Below are 15304 nucleotides of genomic sequence, written 5' to 3' on the forward strand. Positions count from 1 at the left end.
CCCTTGCTCATCTGTAAGCTCCCACTCCAACAGTGAGAAAAGTGGCTCCCACCACCTGCCATCCTTTACTTAGTTCCTTAGTTGTGATACATACGCACAGCGGTACCAGAATGGTGACCGCACTCCCACAGGAAACTACTTTATCAGCTACAGTATAGTGCTTACGTAAGTTTCTTTTGCCTTGAGTCTAACAGACTCCACTCATTTCCAAATTTCCTTAGGTTAGTTCCTTTCCTTCCCACCCTCCTCAGGGAGATTGTTGCACACACGGTAACACAGTTTGGTTGTTTCCTCACATTCTGCATTCCATCCAGGGATTCCCCAGACCTCCTAAATGATTTTTTGAAACTTCCATACACTAAGGTTCACTCTTTGTGCTGTGAAGTTCTGTGGGCTTTGACAAATGTCTGGTGTCATGTATTCATCATGACAGCATTGCACAGAATAGTGTCACCATTTGAATATCTTGTGTTTAACCTTTCTTCCTTTCTCCAAACTCTTGGCAACCACCAATCTTTTTACCATCACCATAGTTTTGCCTTTTCCAGAATGTCATATAATTGGAATCATACAGTGTGTAATATTTCCAGACTGACTTCTTTCACTTAGCAATATGCCTTTAAGATTTGTCCACGTCTTTTTTGTGGCTTGATATCTCATTTCTTTTTATCTTTGAATAATATTTCATTGTACCCCAGTTTATCACTTACCAAAGGACATTTTGGTTGTGTCTAGTTTTTTAATAAAGTCACTACAATTACACATGGGAAGGTTTCTGTGAGGAAGTAAGTTTTCAAATATGTTAGGTAAATACATGGGAGCATACTGCTAGACTATATGGTAAGGCTATCTTTAGCTTTGTAAAAAGCCACCAAGCTATCCTTCCAAGTGACTGTGCCATTCTGCATTCCCATCAGCAATAAATGAGAGCTCCTGTTGCTTTGTATCCTTGCTAGCAATTCCCACTATCCATTTTTTTAAAATTTTTGGTCACTTCAATAGGCATGTAGTGGTATCACATTGTTTTCCCTAACAACAAATGAAATTGAGAACCTTTTTATATGCTTTTGTGAGGTGTCTGTTTATTTTTAATTGGGTAGTTTGTCCGTAGGATTTTCTATAAACAGGATCATGTGGAATGTGAATGAAGAGTTTTACTTCTTGTAAAGTGAGTATTTTTCCTTTTCTTTTTCTTATCTAATTGCACTGGATACAAACTCCAGTGTAGGGTTGAATAGAAATTGTGAGAGACACATCTTTGTTTTGTTCCCAGTGTTAGGGGGAAAACATTTAGCCTTTCATCATTAAGCATATAAGTTTTCCATAGATGCCTTTTATTAGGTTGGTGAAGTTCCCTTCTATTCCTTTTTGCTGAGAGTTTAAAAAAATCATTAATGGTACTGGATTTTATCAAACACATTTTCTGCACAAATGATCATGTGGTTTTTGCCTTGTATTCTATTAATATGGTGCATTACATTACTGTGTTTTGGATGTTAAGCCAAACATACATTCCCAGGATAAATCTCACTTGGTCATGGCCTATGATACTTACGTGTTGTTGCATTTGGTTTGCTAATATTTTGTGCAGGAATTTTACAACTATATTCATAAGGGATATTGGTCTGTAGTTTTCTCTTGCTGTGATGTGTCTTGTCTGGTTTTGGTATCAGGTGATAACTGGCCTCGTGGGTGAGTTGGTAGCTATTCCCCCCTCTATTTTCAGGAACAGTTTGTGAAGGATGGATTTCATTCTTCCTTAAATGTTTGGTAGAATTCTCCAGTGAATCCGTTTGACCCTGGACTTTTCTTCACGGGAAGTTTTCAAACTCCCAATTCAATCTCTTTGTTTAGGTCTTTTCAGATTTCCTATCTCTTTAGCTCAGTCATTTGTGTCTTCCCAGCAAGTGTCCTTTTCATCTAGGCTATCCAGTGTGCCAGCACACAGTTGCTCATACTGTTCTCTTATAATCCTTTATTTCTGTAACGTTGGCAGTTATGTCCTCTCTTTAATTCCTGGTTTCAATAATTTTTAATGATGGACTCTTCTTTCTCTTTTGCTTTCTTGGTTTGTCGATTTTGTTCATCTTTTCAGAGAACAAACCTTTGGTTTTGTTGATATTCTCTCTTTGTTTTCTGTTCTCTACTTCTCTCATCTTTATTAATTCCTTCTTTTTGCTTGCTTGGGGTTTAGTCTTCTTTCCTTCTGTAGTTTGCTAATGTGGGAGGTTAGGTCATTCGAGGTTTTTCTTCTTTTTAAAAATATAGGCATTTATAGCTTTTTTTTTTTTTAAGATTTTATTTATTTGATGGAGAGAGAGACAGCCAGTGAGAGAGGGAACACAAGCAAGGGGAATGGGAGAGGAAGATGCAGGCTCCCACCAGAGGAGCCTGATGTGGGGCTCGATCCCAGAATGCCGGGATCATGCGCTGAGCCAGAGGCAGATGCTTAATGACTGAGCCACCCAGGTGCCCCGGCATTTATAGCTTATATACATTTCCCTCTAAGCACTGCTTTGGGTATGCCATGTTTTCATGTATCTCAGAATATTTTACAATATCTCTTGTGATTTCTTCTTTCACTCATTGGTTATTTAGGAGTATGTTGTAAAAATTCCATTTTTCCAATATTTGTGAATATTTCAAATCTCTTTCTGTTATTGATTTCTACTTTAATTCTATCTATTGTGGGCTGAGGACATACTATGAATGACTTCAATCCTTTTAAATGTATTGAGGCTTGTTCTATAGTCTGGCACATGGACTATGTTGGAGAACGTTCCATGTGTGCTTCAGAAGAATGTGTATTTTGCTGTTGTTGGAAGGACTCTGCTATCTATATCAATTAGGTCAAATTGTTTTACAGGATTGTTGACATTTATATCCTTGTTGATTTTATATCTAGTTGCTCCAACAATGAGAGAGGGGATATTGAAGACTCCAATCACTGTTGTTGAACTGCTTATTTCTCTCTCTTCAATTCTATCTGTTTGGCTTCACATATTTTGGGGCTTAGCTGTAGGTGTGTGTGTTTATAACTGTCATATCTTTCTGATGATTAATGGTTTTATCATTATAACATCTTTCTTTTCTCTCAGAACACTTATTTTTTTCCCCTGAAGGTATATTTTGTCTGATATTAGTAAAACCTATTCCAACCCTTTTATGGGAATTATTGACATGAATTATCTTTCTCCATCTTTTCATTTTCAGTCACTTCTGCGTGAGTCTAAAATGCAACTCCTGTTGACAACACATGATTGGATTTAAAAAAAAAATCCTGTCCTCCAATCTCTGCCTTTTTATTGGAACATTTAGTACATTTATATTTAATGTTATGATTGATATGATTTGATTTACATCTACCATATTGCTGTTTTTTAGTGTCTCATGTCTTTTTCCCCCTTTGTTTCTCCTTTACTACCTTCTTATGGTGTTAATATTTTCTAGAGTTCTATTCTAATTCTTTTGTTGTTTTACATTATGTATTTTTTGAGGTTTTTTTTTTTTTGATGGTTTCTCTAGGAATTACACTGGATATTTTATCTATCTATTCCAGATTAATATTAACTTAATTCCAGTAAAATATAGAAAGTTTGCTCAATATAGCTCCATTTGCTCCTTCCTCTTGTGTGCTATTATTATATTAACTAAATCTTTATATTATAAGCCTAATAATAGTTTTGTAATTACTGTTTTATGCACCTATCTTTGAAAGCAGTTAAACGAAAAATATACTATCTGTGGTAGGTAGAATAATATCTTTGCTATCCTCACCCTCACCCCGAAATGTATCATGTTATGATCCCTACAGCCTGTGAATATATTACCTTATATGGCAAAAGAGACTTTGCCAATGTGATTAAAATTAAGGACCTTAAAATGGGGATTTTGGATAATCTGGTTGAGCCCAGTCTAAACACATGAGTCCTTAAGAACAGGGAATCTTTCTTGGCTGTGGTCAGATAGAGAGACAAAGGAAGACATGTGACAGCTGATGAAGGCTTAGAAAGACGGCATGTTGCTGGCTTTGGAGATGGAGAAGGCGGGTCATGAGCCAAGGGAGGAGGGCAGCTTCTAGAAGCTTGTTTTCTTGCTCTGGATAGTTCAATAACACAATCCAGCTGAACTATAAGTAATGTTTACTTTTTAACAAGTCATGTATGATTTGCTTTTTACTTCTTTACCTATTCAACTAATCTCATTTGAATTGACCAATCTAGATCATGATTATTTTTTAAAATCTGTTTTAAAGGTTCTTCACCAGGTCATTATGCTCCCTCCAGCTACTAGTCCCTGCTGAAGCCTTGCAAGCGAGGTCAGCTTCCGGTTATTTTACCATTTTACACAAGTGAATCCAGAGCAAAGATCTATCGATGATGTTTAATTGGGCAAAGCAGTCACAGGAGCAGAGAGGAAACAGGGACTTAACATACTTTAAATTGTATTTTTAACAGGGGCTCTGATAGGACGATAGGGTCATGAGAAAGCATTGTTAAAGAGGCAAGTTTCCAGTTGAGTGTTAGGTTTTTAAAAATTGCTCTGAATGCATTCTCAGGATTTTAGAATTGAGAACTCTCTGTAAACTCAGTTATTAGAAAATAATGTCACTCAGTGGTAAAAAAACCGAACAGAGTATGTACCATTTGGGAGTTAAAAAATAACCTGTTATTAACTGAAATAGACAAAACCATAGATCTTACAGAGCTTGTGTGCTAAATGTGGAGACTGATAATAAAAAAATGAAAAATTAAATATATAAGATCAGATAATGCAAAGGTCTAGGGAGAAAAAGCAGAATAAAGGGACAGAGTGACAGGAGCTGAGGGGAGGGGAGAGCCTGCTATTTTAGATAGGGGAGGAAGGAGTCCTGGGCGGTGGCAGTGCCTCAGGTAGCGTGGTGGCAATCCAGATGCGTACAAGTGTGCAGACTTGAAATGTATTTTGGAAGTTGCATTGCCAGTACTGATGGACTGAAGGTGTGGACTGACAGAAAAGTGTCCAGGTGAGGGGTTCCTGGGTTTCTGGCTAGAGCGGTAGGTCTCCATTTATGAGAAGGGCAAGCTTAGTAAAGGAATAGTTTTCAGTGGTGGGAATATTTGCTTTTGTATTTTTGCCTTAATTCTCTTTTTAGTTTTTAATTCCTTTTAATTAGTCTTAATATGTGTCGGTTTAAATACAGCTCTAGTAGTTCTGCATGTAAAACAAGTCCTTTTGGGAAAAAATGATGTGAATAAAATAACTAGATATAAACAAAAGTATAAAATATATAAATAATAGGCATAAACAATAGCTTAAATATTCATAAATACTGTGATTCCTATAATTGGCTGTATGTGTTGGATTTTATTTAGCCTTCTGAAAGCTTTTCTCTATTCATTTGGCGATTTTCCAAGAATTTAACTCCCACTTGTTTTCATGAGAAACAGAACTTTGTGCAAAGACTCATGTTTCTAATCAATATTCCAGGAAATGTACTATTTTCAAGGTCAAGATCCACCTGCACAGACACTACATTCGTGCTGAGGATATGGAGAGACGCTGCCAGCTCCGTCACTTCTAGTCACATCAAATGCTTTCCCAAAACAAGCATTTTAACATGCTGATAAATTTCTTATGCAAACTCCAGAGAGGAAGACCACATTGTTGTGGGACTCAGTGGCTGCAAGCTTTCACAAACAGAAAGTCTGCATAAATAAAACTTTTGTAAGCCAGGTAGATTTTATCAGATTTCCCCAACTGTTATTTTGAAACTTAAAGGTATTTGAACAATTTAAATTTTTACCAGTAACATATGACTCCCAGGCTGCCGAAGGACCCTCGCAGCTCTTGCGATGTGTTCTATGGCTTCCTTGAATAACACCATGGGATGAAAAATCTAGCAGAGGAAATGGGACAAATAAACTCCTTACAGGCATAGAAAAATCAAACGTTCACTGCAGTTTACATGCAAGGATTCGGGAACGAGAGTGACAATTTTGTAATCCAGCAACCTAGACCCAGTAAACGGGTTCATATTTATGAAAAATAAATTTGCATAACGAGGACTGTCCCTATGCCAGTACTGCTGTGAGCAGACTGGGGGAGTCACAGGCTCGAGAGAAGAGAAGGAAGAGGAGAACAACAGCATCGGGGCTGTTCTGCTGCTGCTGTCTTGGGGTGGGACTCGTGGTGAGAGAAGAGTCCCAGGAGATCGGGTGAGGAATCTGTGATTCTGTCGGGGCCTCTGGTCCGACACCTGTCTGTCCACGACGGCAGTGACAGGGGTGCTGCTCCTTGCTGCTGGTCTGGACACACAGAGTGAGAGGGAGAGGGAGAATCCCACGCAGACTCCCTGCTGAGCACAGAGCCGGACATACAACCCTGAGATCATGACCAGAGCTGAAACCAGGAGTCGGACACTCAACTGACTGAGCAACCCAGGTGCCCCTCCTTCTTATACACACACGTCTTGAAAATATCTGCTGTGAAATAAATATACCCATCTATGTGCGTTTGCGTGTATATAAGTGACCTGTGTGTACACACGTGCGCACACACACACACGGCACTCCTCAGACTCTACGCAGCGCGTGTCTGTACGTACCTCCAAAGACGTGGAGCTCAGCTTCATTTGGAATTCATTCAGTACATTGGCAAGTTTATTATAGTCATTGGTATTCCGATAGATCTTTTTCCTATGAGGCTTGTTTATATCCAAGAAATCCACAAATACAACTGAGTCGTTCATCAGTTTTTCTTTGGTCCATTGAATCTATTGTAAGATAATCATTTAATAGTACCTGTTAATAGCCAAGTTCCACTCATTATCAAAACTAACGTAATAGACTGTATCAGAGACGCCCTTGGCGCAACAGATGTAGGTAAGCCTTGGGGGCTCTTCGCCTTTTGTGTGCTCTGGACCCCGTTGGCAGTGAAACCTACGGACCCTTTCTCAGAATGGTATTTTAAAATGCATATACTATAAACAAAAGGGCTGCAAAGGAGACCAAATATACTGCCATTGCGTTCTACCAGAAGCATGCGGCACCTACACCGGGCCCGCGCCTTCCGTGTAGGTCTCAGCGACACTCCCCCCGCCCCTGACCTGGTGTCTGGCACCAGAAATTCCTAGCAGGCCCGGGAGATAAGGTTGGGGGGCAGGATAACGTGATGGGTAAGAGGATATCTGGAGTCCGCTATCCTGGGTTTGGATGACTCCACCACTTAACTAGCTGTGTAACCTGGGGCAAGTTCTTAACCCCACTCTGCCTCAGTTTCTTCATGTGTACAGTGAGGATAACAACAGGACCTCCATCGCAGAGGCGTTACAGAGATTAAGATGAGCAACGGTATAGAAAGCTCTGGAAACAGTGTCTGGCACGTTGTAAGTGCGACTGTTATTAGTGTTATCACATTTGATTTTTTTAAAATGAAAATAAGCCAGCCCCCCAACTGATTAAATGATACCATATAAACCCAAATTCTCAGAGAACTACTTTATATCCTTATGTCCTTAAGGAAGATGGGGTCAGTATGTCTTTAATCTGGGGTCTTGTAGTGGTTCCTGGTGTCCGTCCACAGAGCAAGCCGTGCGTCCCTGAAGCACGTGCGAGCTCTCGTCCTACCGCCTCTACACCCACTGCTCGATCAGTCTGGCGAAGTCCGAAACCTGGGCTGCAGCTGCCGTTTGTAGGAGGGAGTGTGCGAACTTCCCTGCGGCACAAATGAGCTCTCTTCTGTTATTTTAGCAAAGTCTCTCCCTCCCTCCTTCCCTTCCTCCCAGTTATCTTTACCAAGCACCAACTGAGAGGAAGGGAGGATGCTGAATCCTGGTGATTTAGGTAAAGGTAAAATCAATGACTTTGTTTTCACGGAACCCATAGGTTAGAGAGAGAAATAAGTAATGACATTACAGTAAGTTCTAGAATAGGAAAAGTCCACAGTCCCGGGAGAAAGAAGGGACACTGAAACTGGAAAGGGTGCGGTATTGGCCAGAACATTCAGTCGACGAGGAAGCGGGAGCTGAATCTGGAAGGATGGCCAGAGGGGACCCAGAGGTGTTGAGGCAGAGGCAGGAGAGACGCCGCCACGTTCCGGCTAGGACGTGGGGCTGATGTGCCGAGGTTTCCGGTGCGGACGCAGGCTGGGACGGTACCGCCCGTCACCGAGGTGGGCAACATCAGGCCAGGGCACCGGGAGGGGCAGAGGGCGCAGCGGGCAGACCGGGATTGGTTCTGCAAGTGGTTCTGCGTGTCGAGCACGAAGCACCCCGAACACCATGAGCCAGACTTAAAAGACAAACCGAGGTCTCACTTTAGAGTTCAGGTTCTTTCTGCCAAACCACCTGTCTGTGTCTGAAATGTAGACATAAGGTCCAGTTCTTCCCCACAGCTTACATTTATCGAGCGCTTACTGTATGTCAGAAACTGTCCTAAACACAAATGAGTGCTGCTGATTCTCAGCACAGCCTTCGAGGTGGGCACAGCTGCTACCCCAGCTTCAGAGATGAGGGAACAGAGACACAGGGGTCCCTGCCGGGGCCCCACAGCTGCTCAGGGGTGGGGTTGGGCTTGGGAGGTGGGCAGGGTCCACATGGACAGCCTCTATATTCGAGTGCTTCTCAGGCTGCCGGGGAAGAAGAGTGGGGACAGTACACAAGTGGGCTGGGGAGTCTAGTCTCTGAGCAGAGGAAAAGTAGGGACGAGAGGAGTCCGAAGCATCACGGAATAGCAGCTCCGAGGACACTGGGCCAAGTCTGAGGGACTCCACGAGCGAGCGGGAAAAGGATGAGCCCTGCAAGCTCAACGGAGATGGGAGGGTAGCGGCTGGGCGCCGGCATGAACAGTCACATCAAGGAGGATCTGCGCTGAAGAGCAGAGAGCTTGGACTGAAAGGAAATACTGATGGGAGGGTCTAGAAAGTACTTTTTAAAAGCTGTCTGGATTTGTGACTAGTCTTATACATACATATGTACACGTACACAGTACACGTATACATACGCACGAACACACATCCACATGTATGTGTATGCGCTGTGTTCTGAATTTATGTGCATGTCTGCATTTCTAGGTATAAGGTTCATACCCCAAAGTCTTTTTTTTTTTTTTTTTTTTTTTTTTTTTTTTTACTGTTGTGAATTCGTTACATATCCTGGGCTTCTATGAACAGGGTGAGAGAAAGCAGCGCCATCAAAGACGACAAAAGGAAGGAGGAGTCATCCTGGAAGGAATTCCGAAGGACCGCCCCACCCCCAATTCTCTTGAGCTCACACCGCGGGCCTCATAAAGGCGCTGAGCTCGTCCCTCGGCTTCCCCACCACCCTGTGGGGCGGCTCAGTCTCCTGTACGGCTCTCCTTCCTTCTGGACCTGGAGCCCAGGGGCACCTGGAGGCCAAAGTTCAAGGGGCTGGAGCAACGGAGATGGAGCACTTCGGCCAGTCCTGGAGAAACGGGAGCCGTGTCAGGGCTTGTGAAGGCCAAACGCACGAGCAAAGGCATCAAGACTTGATCATTTCCATCATATCAAATCTATGCTCATTTAGACATTATCAAGTGGAAAATGGGATTAATAATATTAATAATGTTGTTATTAATATTATAGAAATGGCTGAGGACTTTTAGAAAACACCATTTTTGCCCAAAATACCATTTAAAATAATTTTTAAAATATAAGCTTACCTGAAAATAATTTTCAATTTCCTTTGAGAGAAGTTGATAGAAAAGCCCTTTTTCAGTATATTCAATTAGGCGATCGTGAAACACACGGGTGGCTTCGTGAGCAAAGAACAGAGCCGCCATCTCTCTGGACTTAATGACGACCTTCTCAGCTTGCAGCAATCCCAGGAGAAGCTATTAGGGATTGAAACATAACTTTTTTTTTTAACATTAGCAGGTAGTATGTGAAGTAGAGGCTCAATTTTTGCAGGTTTACCAACGATTCCATAAAAATAGAAGCCATCATCTGAGGTAAGAATTGTCCATTTCTCCAAGTGATAAACTTGATTTTGAAATGAGATGGGCAGGTCATAACTCGGGGAAAACTGGCATGGCATCCCCCCCTGGAGGGAGAGGGGCTAAGAACCCCTCGGCTGGGCCTAGTGGAGGCCTCGCCCGCACGGGAAGCATGGGTCCTGACTATGCGGGTGGTGATCGGGACATGCTTCTTCGTGCTGACATGTTCTAAGATTAAAAGAACTTATAACCCATTTCAAACATGATATGCACTATTTTGGACCACAGGCCCATGGCAAGGAGAGAAAGACTGAATTCAAAAATTGTTTTTCTTGGGATGCCTGGGTGGCTCAGTCGGTGAAGCGTCTGCCTTCGGCTCAGGTCATGATCCCAAGGTCCTGGGATCGAGTCCTGCATGGGGCTCCCTGCTCAGTGGGGAGCCTGCTTCTCCCTCTACGTGCTGCTCCCCCTGCTTGTGGTCTCTCCCTCTCTCTCTGACACATTAATAAATAAAATCTTCGGGGAAAAAACCCAAAAACGGTTTTTCTTAATGTTTTAATTCTGAAAATTATTTGATCAAGGCTAATGACTAAGTCAGCACGGTTGGCAACAGTTCCTGCTGTAAAAAACAAGACTCGTGCGAAATGCAAGCATATTTATGAAATGCATACAGGCTTTCATTTTCTGAGAGCTGCAATAATATCTCAGAAATAAAGCAAAACCAAAAGCCATGTAATATCCTTGCCACTGCTTTCCCTGCTGAGAATCTGAGCCTAACAGTCTGAGTGGCTTTCGTCACTGAATTCTCTGCAGGGAATTATTTTAATGATTCTTTTTTAAATGGCTCATGGGATAACCTGCTAATAAACAGCAAAACTAATCAACTTGGATTTCTTCTTCCCCCCCTTCTCTAACAACTGAATGTTGACAGTGGAGAAATGGGGACAGAGAGAGAGAGAGTCAATTCAGTAAAATTACATTTCTTCAACTTACAATTTAAAGTTAAGCTAGAGAATGAATTTTAAGACACACCTTAAACATATCTCGAAGATTGAACAGGTAATGGCATTTCGCTGGGGTTGGCAACATATTCTGACATACTTGATAGTAGAGAGCGAGAGAACAAGATATTATCTGATCCTTACTTTTCTGAACGTCAGATGTGAAGTTATTGATGGAGAAATACATTCCCAAATGAGCCTTTAAAAAGAAATTTTATAGTCAGCCCAAAAGTTTAAGCAGTTTCTTCCTACTTAATCCCTACTAAGGAGGAGATGTGTGTACTATCATGGAGGATTAATGACATTTAAAATGTTAGTAATTAGAACCCACTTTAAACCAAACAGACTAATACAAAGACACTGTGAGTGTCGCAAACCGGGGAAAATTCTCCTTGTCCGAGTTTGGTGAATGACCTAGAGGCACGTGCTGCTGCTCTCTGGGGACCATTCATGCCCCACCGCTGTGTATAGCAGGACTGCTGGCAATTCTCCCGCCCCCTTGCCCCCAGGAGAGGTTACCAGATGGAATACAAAGTGACAGAACTATTGTCTCATTTTGGGTTGGTGTATGTATAGATAAATTCTTCTACATTAGGATTTTTTTAAGGTGTGGGTTTTTGATCATGTGCAGAATTACCAAGGGCTTTTTGAAAGACAGATTTAAAAAACTGATCTTTAAATTTTATATTATAAAGAAGGAAAACACATGATTAGCTTTGAAGAAATTAGTAATCCTGCATAAGATTTTTTTCTTTCTTTCTTCTTTTTTAAGTAGGCCCCAGCACGGGGCTTGAATGCACGACCCTGAGATCAATACCTGAGCTAAGAGCCGGATGCTTAACTGACTGAGCCGCCCACGTGCCCCTCAAATTTATTTTTCTAATCAAACTAGATTTCAAATTGAGCCATTTTTCTAATAAGATATTTCAGATTCTTTTTCTTATCTTGTATTCTATAAAGAAACAAAGAAAACAAACCAAGATAGCAAAACCCCAGGCGAGCCTGTTAATAACGCAGACTCCCGAGCTCCATCCCAGATATGCTGGATCAGGATCTTTGAGAACGAAGCCGTACGAGCCACAGGTTACACATGCAATAAACGTGTGCCACATGTATTTCTAATGCGCACTGACTTACGCTGCGGTTATTCAGACACACATTACAACCACAGGCCGGAAAGTGGAGGGAGGGGGAACAAAACCCATCCCCTTGAGGGAATTTTCTTTCAGTATCAGTGGTTTCAAGTTCTCAAGGTTTCTCTCATACCAGGGAATTAAACTTCTTGTTCAGTAGAAAACGAACTGGACGCACTACCTGGAAAATGGCCTGCAAGGCGCTCTGCGGAGGGTGCGGCAGCACCAGGATGGTAAAGTGTTTGAGGAGACGCGGGCTGATGTGCCTCCTGACTGCTGCAGGGACGCAGGCTGCCACTAGAGAAAGATCTTGAATGTTCTGCAGGAAGAGTGAAAAGGACGGGTACACGCATCTGTAGAAAGTGAAATATCACCCATTTCCCAGCCCCCAATGAACAGATTTCAATGTTTAGACGAAAAGATGATTTACTGCGAAAACAAAAACTTGGACAGTAATAGAAATTGATCTTCTTGGAAGTAACCAAAATCCTCAAATGCAATTTCAAGACATGTTCCTTCTAGGAGGCTTTATAAATGTCATCAAGCAACAGCCTGTCTTTGGAAAAGCAATTATTGGACACTGAGCAGCACGCTGAGGCGAGCGGAGGACTCTGGCGATGAGGGAGGACTCTGGCGATGAGGGAGGGCTCAGAAGCATGGGAGTGAGTCTCCAGGAAAGCCAGAGTTGCGCGGGTCACAGCCTGTGGACACTGCACCTTCAGAACGCTGCAGGGCTGGCCTCGGTCCTGCAAACCGACTCACAGACTCATGGTGGGCTTTGTAACAGGCCCAGGCCCCGGCCCCGGCCACAGGAAGCCCACAAGAGGCCAGCCTCAGCACTTCTTGTCCTTTGTCCTTGTCTCCTGGATATCCCCTGCCCGGGCTGCATCAGAATTCTTCTCCTGGCTGTAGGAAGACGGGTGGTTCAGACAGTCTGGGGTCTGAGCTGACACCATGCACCAGCCAGGGTGCTGTCCAGGATCCTTGGCCCAGGTTTGTCTGAGACGTGCAGCTGTTTGTAATGCAACCATCTAATTTCACAAAGTCAACTTTACCAAGTAAGGAGACAAGTGCATTTGCTCTTTCAAAAACCGCAGCCACTCTGATTTGGTTCAATGCAACAAAAACAACGGCACAGGAACACCACCCTGGGAATCTGTAGGACTTTGCTACTGCATATCCCTGATCTGTGATCTTGCAAATAGAGACACAGAACAGGCTTATGCAGACAGTAAGGGTGCATTTGAAGGGACATATTTTCACTAGCTTTTCTCCTATGTGAACTACTGCTACACTGAAAAATCTGATGAACTACTGATGTGATGAATAACGGTGAGCATTTATTTGACTCAGAAATGAAACCTAGAGGGCCATACTGGTAATTTTCACACCAACAGCGAATCCTATGGAGCTGTGTGGAATGACAAGGACGCCATCAGCACGGTTCAAGTAGGGTTTCCGATGTGTTCTGTCTGTGTGACTAGAGTTCCTACATTTCTCCATTCACTCAACACTGCTATGAATATTTAATTCATTGTTAATGGGAACAAAACCTTCGTATACGCTGTACCTTCCAAACGTTCTTCTCAGTGTCGTACAGGCCTCCCATATCCAGCAACTGCCTGATTAATTCCAGGGGCGGCTGAGCTCCGTACATATCTGATTCTGGCACGTTCAGATCATCAATGAACAGTACAATCTGGAGCAAGACAAAAGGGTTTAAATCACTTAGTATTGCCTTTCTTTCAATTACAAATTTGGAATATTAATTACACTATGGTGTAAGAACAAAGTTGCGTGAAACAACACGCCTGTTTTTCTATTAAAAAGCAGCAGACCAAATTCCATTTTGAAGAGATGACTTTAGAAAACAGTAAGTTTTCAAAATAGCAGACTGCACTCAACAAGTCTGTTCTCTTAGCACTTTTCCCTGAGACTGTGGTTCCAGTTTCTCTTTCTCACAACAGGCCCGAAATGGAGTCCCTTACGGTAGGCCCCGTGCCACCCAACCCAGACTTAATGACAGTTTCGGCTCTCCCAGAAATGGAATCTTTTTTTTTTTTTTAAAGATTTATTTATTTATTTATTTATTTATTTATTTATTTATTTGACACAGAGAGACAGCCAGCGAGAGAGGGAACACAGCAGGGGGAGTGGGAAGAGGAAGAAGCAGGCTCACAGCGGAGGAGCCCGATGTGGGACTCGATCCCGGAACGCCAGGATCACGCCCTGAGCCGGAGGCAGACGCTTTAACGACTGCGCTACCCAGGCGCCCCCCAGAAATGGAATCTTAAACCAGTCCCTCAGCACTAGGGAGGTCCTTGGCCTGACATACCCTGCCATACCCAGGGGGAAAGTGACATTGTCACAATTAACACTGCTTTTGCCAGTATAATTCCCCCCCCAACCCCCTTCACCTGTAAAAGTCTTTCATCTTGTACAGCTCCTGGAAGCCCCTTTCTTTCTGCTAGTTGCATGCCTAGCAGACTCATGAATAATTGAGTAAAGCCAATAAATCCTTAAAATTTACTCAGTTGCATTTTGGTTTTTAACAGTCCCAAGTCACGGTCACAGGAAGAAAATGTGGTCAAATACGCCATCACAAAACCAGGGGCATCTAACACCTTTTCTGTCCTATCTGGTCACGTTCACTTTAGATGCCAGGAGCGTCTTCTGGCTTTAGTAATTCTGAATCCGTGTAATTGATCAGTAGTATACTGATCGGTATTTATAAAGTGCATTTTCTAGCTGTACAGGAGTATATGTGACACTTAGCTGATTCTCTGTTTATGATTATTAATTAAAACAAGTCACATTATGGCTTGAGTGGCAGAAGCAGATTAGTCAACGGGATGGGGGCATTTTACCCTGCTGTTCTTTGGTGCTCCAAGAGTATCTCTGGTTCTTCTCACTAATTTCTTCAGGATCATCTCCTTGGCTTTGGCAGCTGTGATACTGATGCTAAAATTTATTGTTGAGACTATAATTCCTTTCTTATCATTTTTCAATGAACTTTCATCAGTTCTGACTGCTGGCTTTTTAATAGGCTTCTCTGTTATGCCAAATATGGAAAGAAACACAAATTTAAAGTACTTTGAGAATATCTGTGATTTATTTTTAAGGTGTTAGGAAATATAAACATTATATACTTTTACTGTATTATTTACAAGAAATGGCTCTGAGGACAATTCAATGAGAGCAGGAATACCAACTGTGAAATGTTTCCAACGATTTCCTT

General features: G+C 42.3%; 1 protein-coding gene across 1 annotated transcript in view; it reads right to left on the reverse strand.

The window, feature by feature from the left end:
* DNAH14 (dynein axonemal heavy chain 14) overlaps positions 1–15304 on the reverse strand; it is a 298523-nt gene that overhangs the window by 97802 nt on the left and 185417 nt on the right. Inside the window, exons 48-54 of the mRNA XM_040636128.1 lie at positions 14934–15118; positions 13637–13765; positions 12248–12385; positions 10965–11132; positions 9660–9830; positions 6587–6754; positions 5786–5878 (exon numbers count right to left, since the gene is read on the reverse strand). Coding sequence (XP_040492062.1) covers positions 5786–5878; positions 6587–6754; positions 9660–9830; positions 10965–11132; positions 12248–12385; positions 13637–13765; positions 14934–15118 — 1052 coding nt within the window. The remainder of the gene's footprint in view (positions 1–5785; positions 5879–6586; positions 6755–9659; positions 9831–10964; positions 11133–12247; positions 12386–13636; positions 13766–14933; positions 15119–15304) is intronic.

Source organism: Ursus maritimus, unplaced genomic scaffold, assembly GCF_017311325.1.
Source record: "Ursus maritimus isolate PB19 unplaced genomic scaffold, ASM1731132v1 scaffold_2, whole genome shotgun sequence".
NCBI classification, from domain to species: Eukaryota; Metazoa; Chordata; class Mammalia; order Carnivora; family Ursidae; genus Ursus; species Ursus maritimus.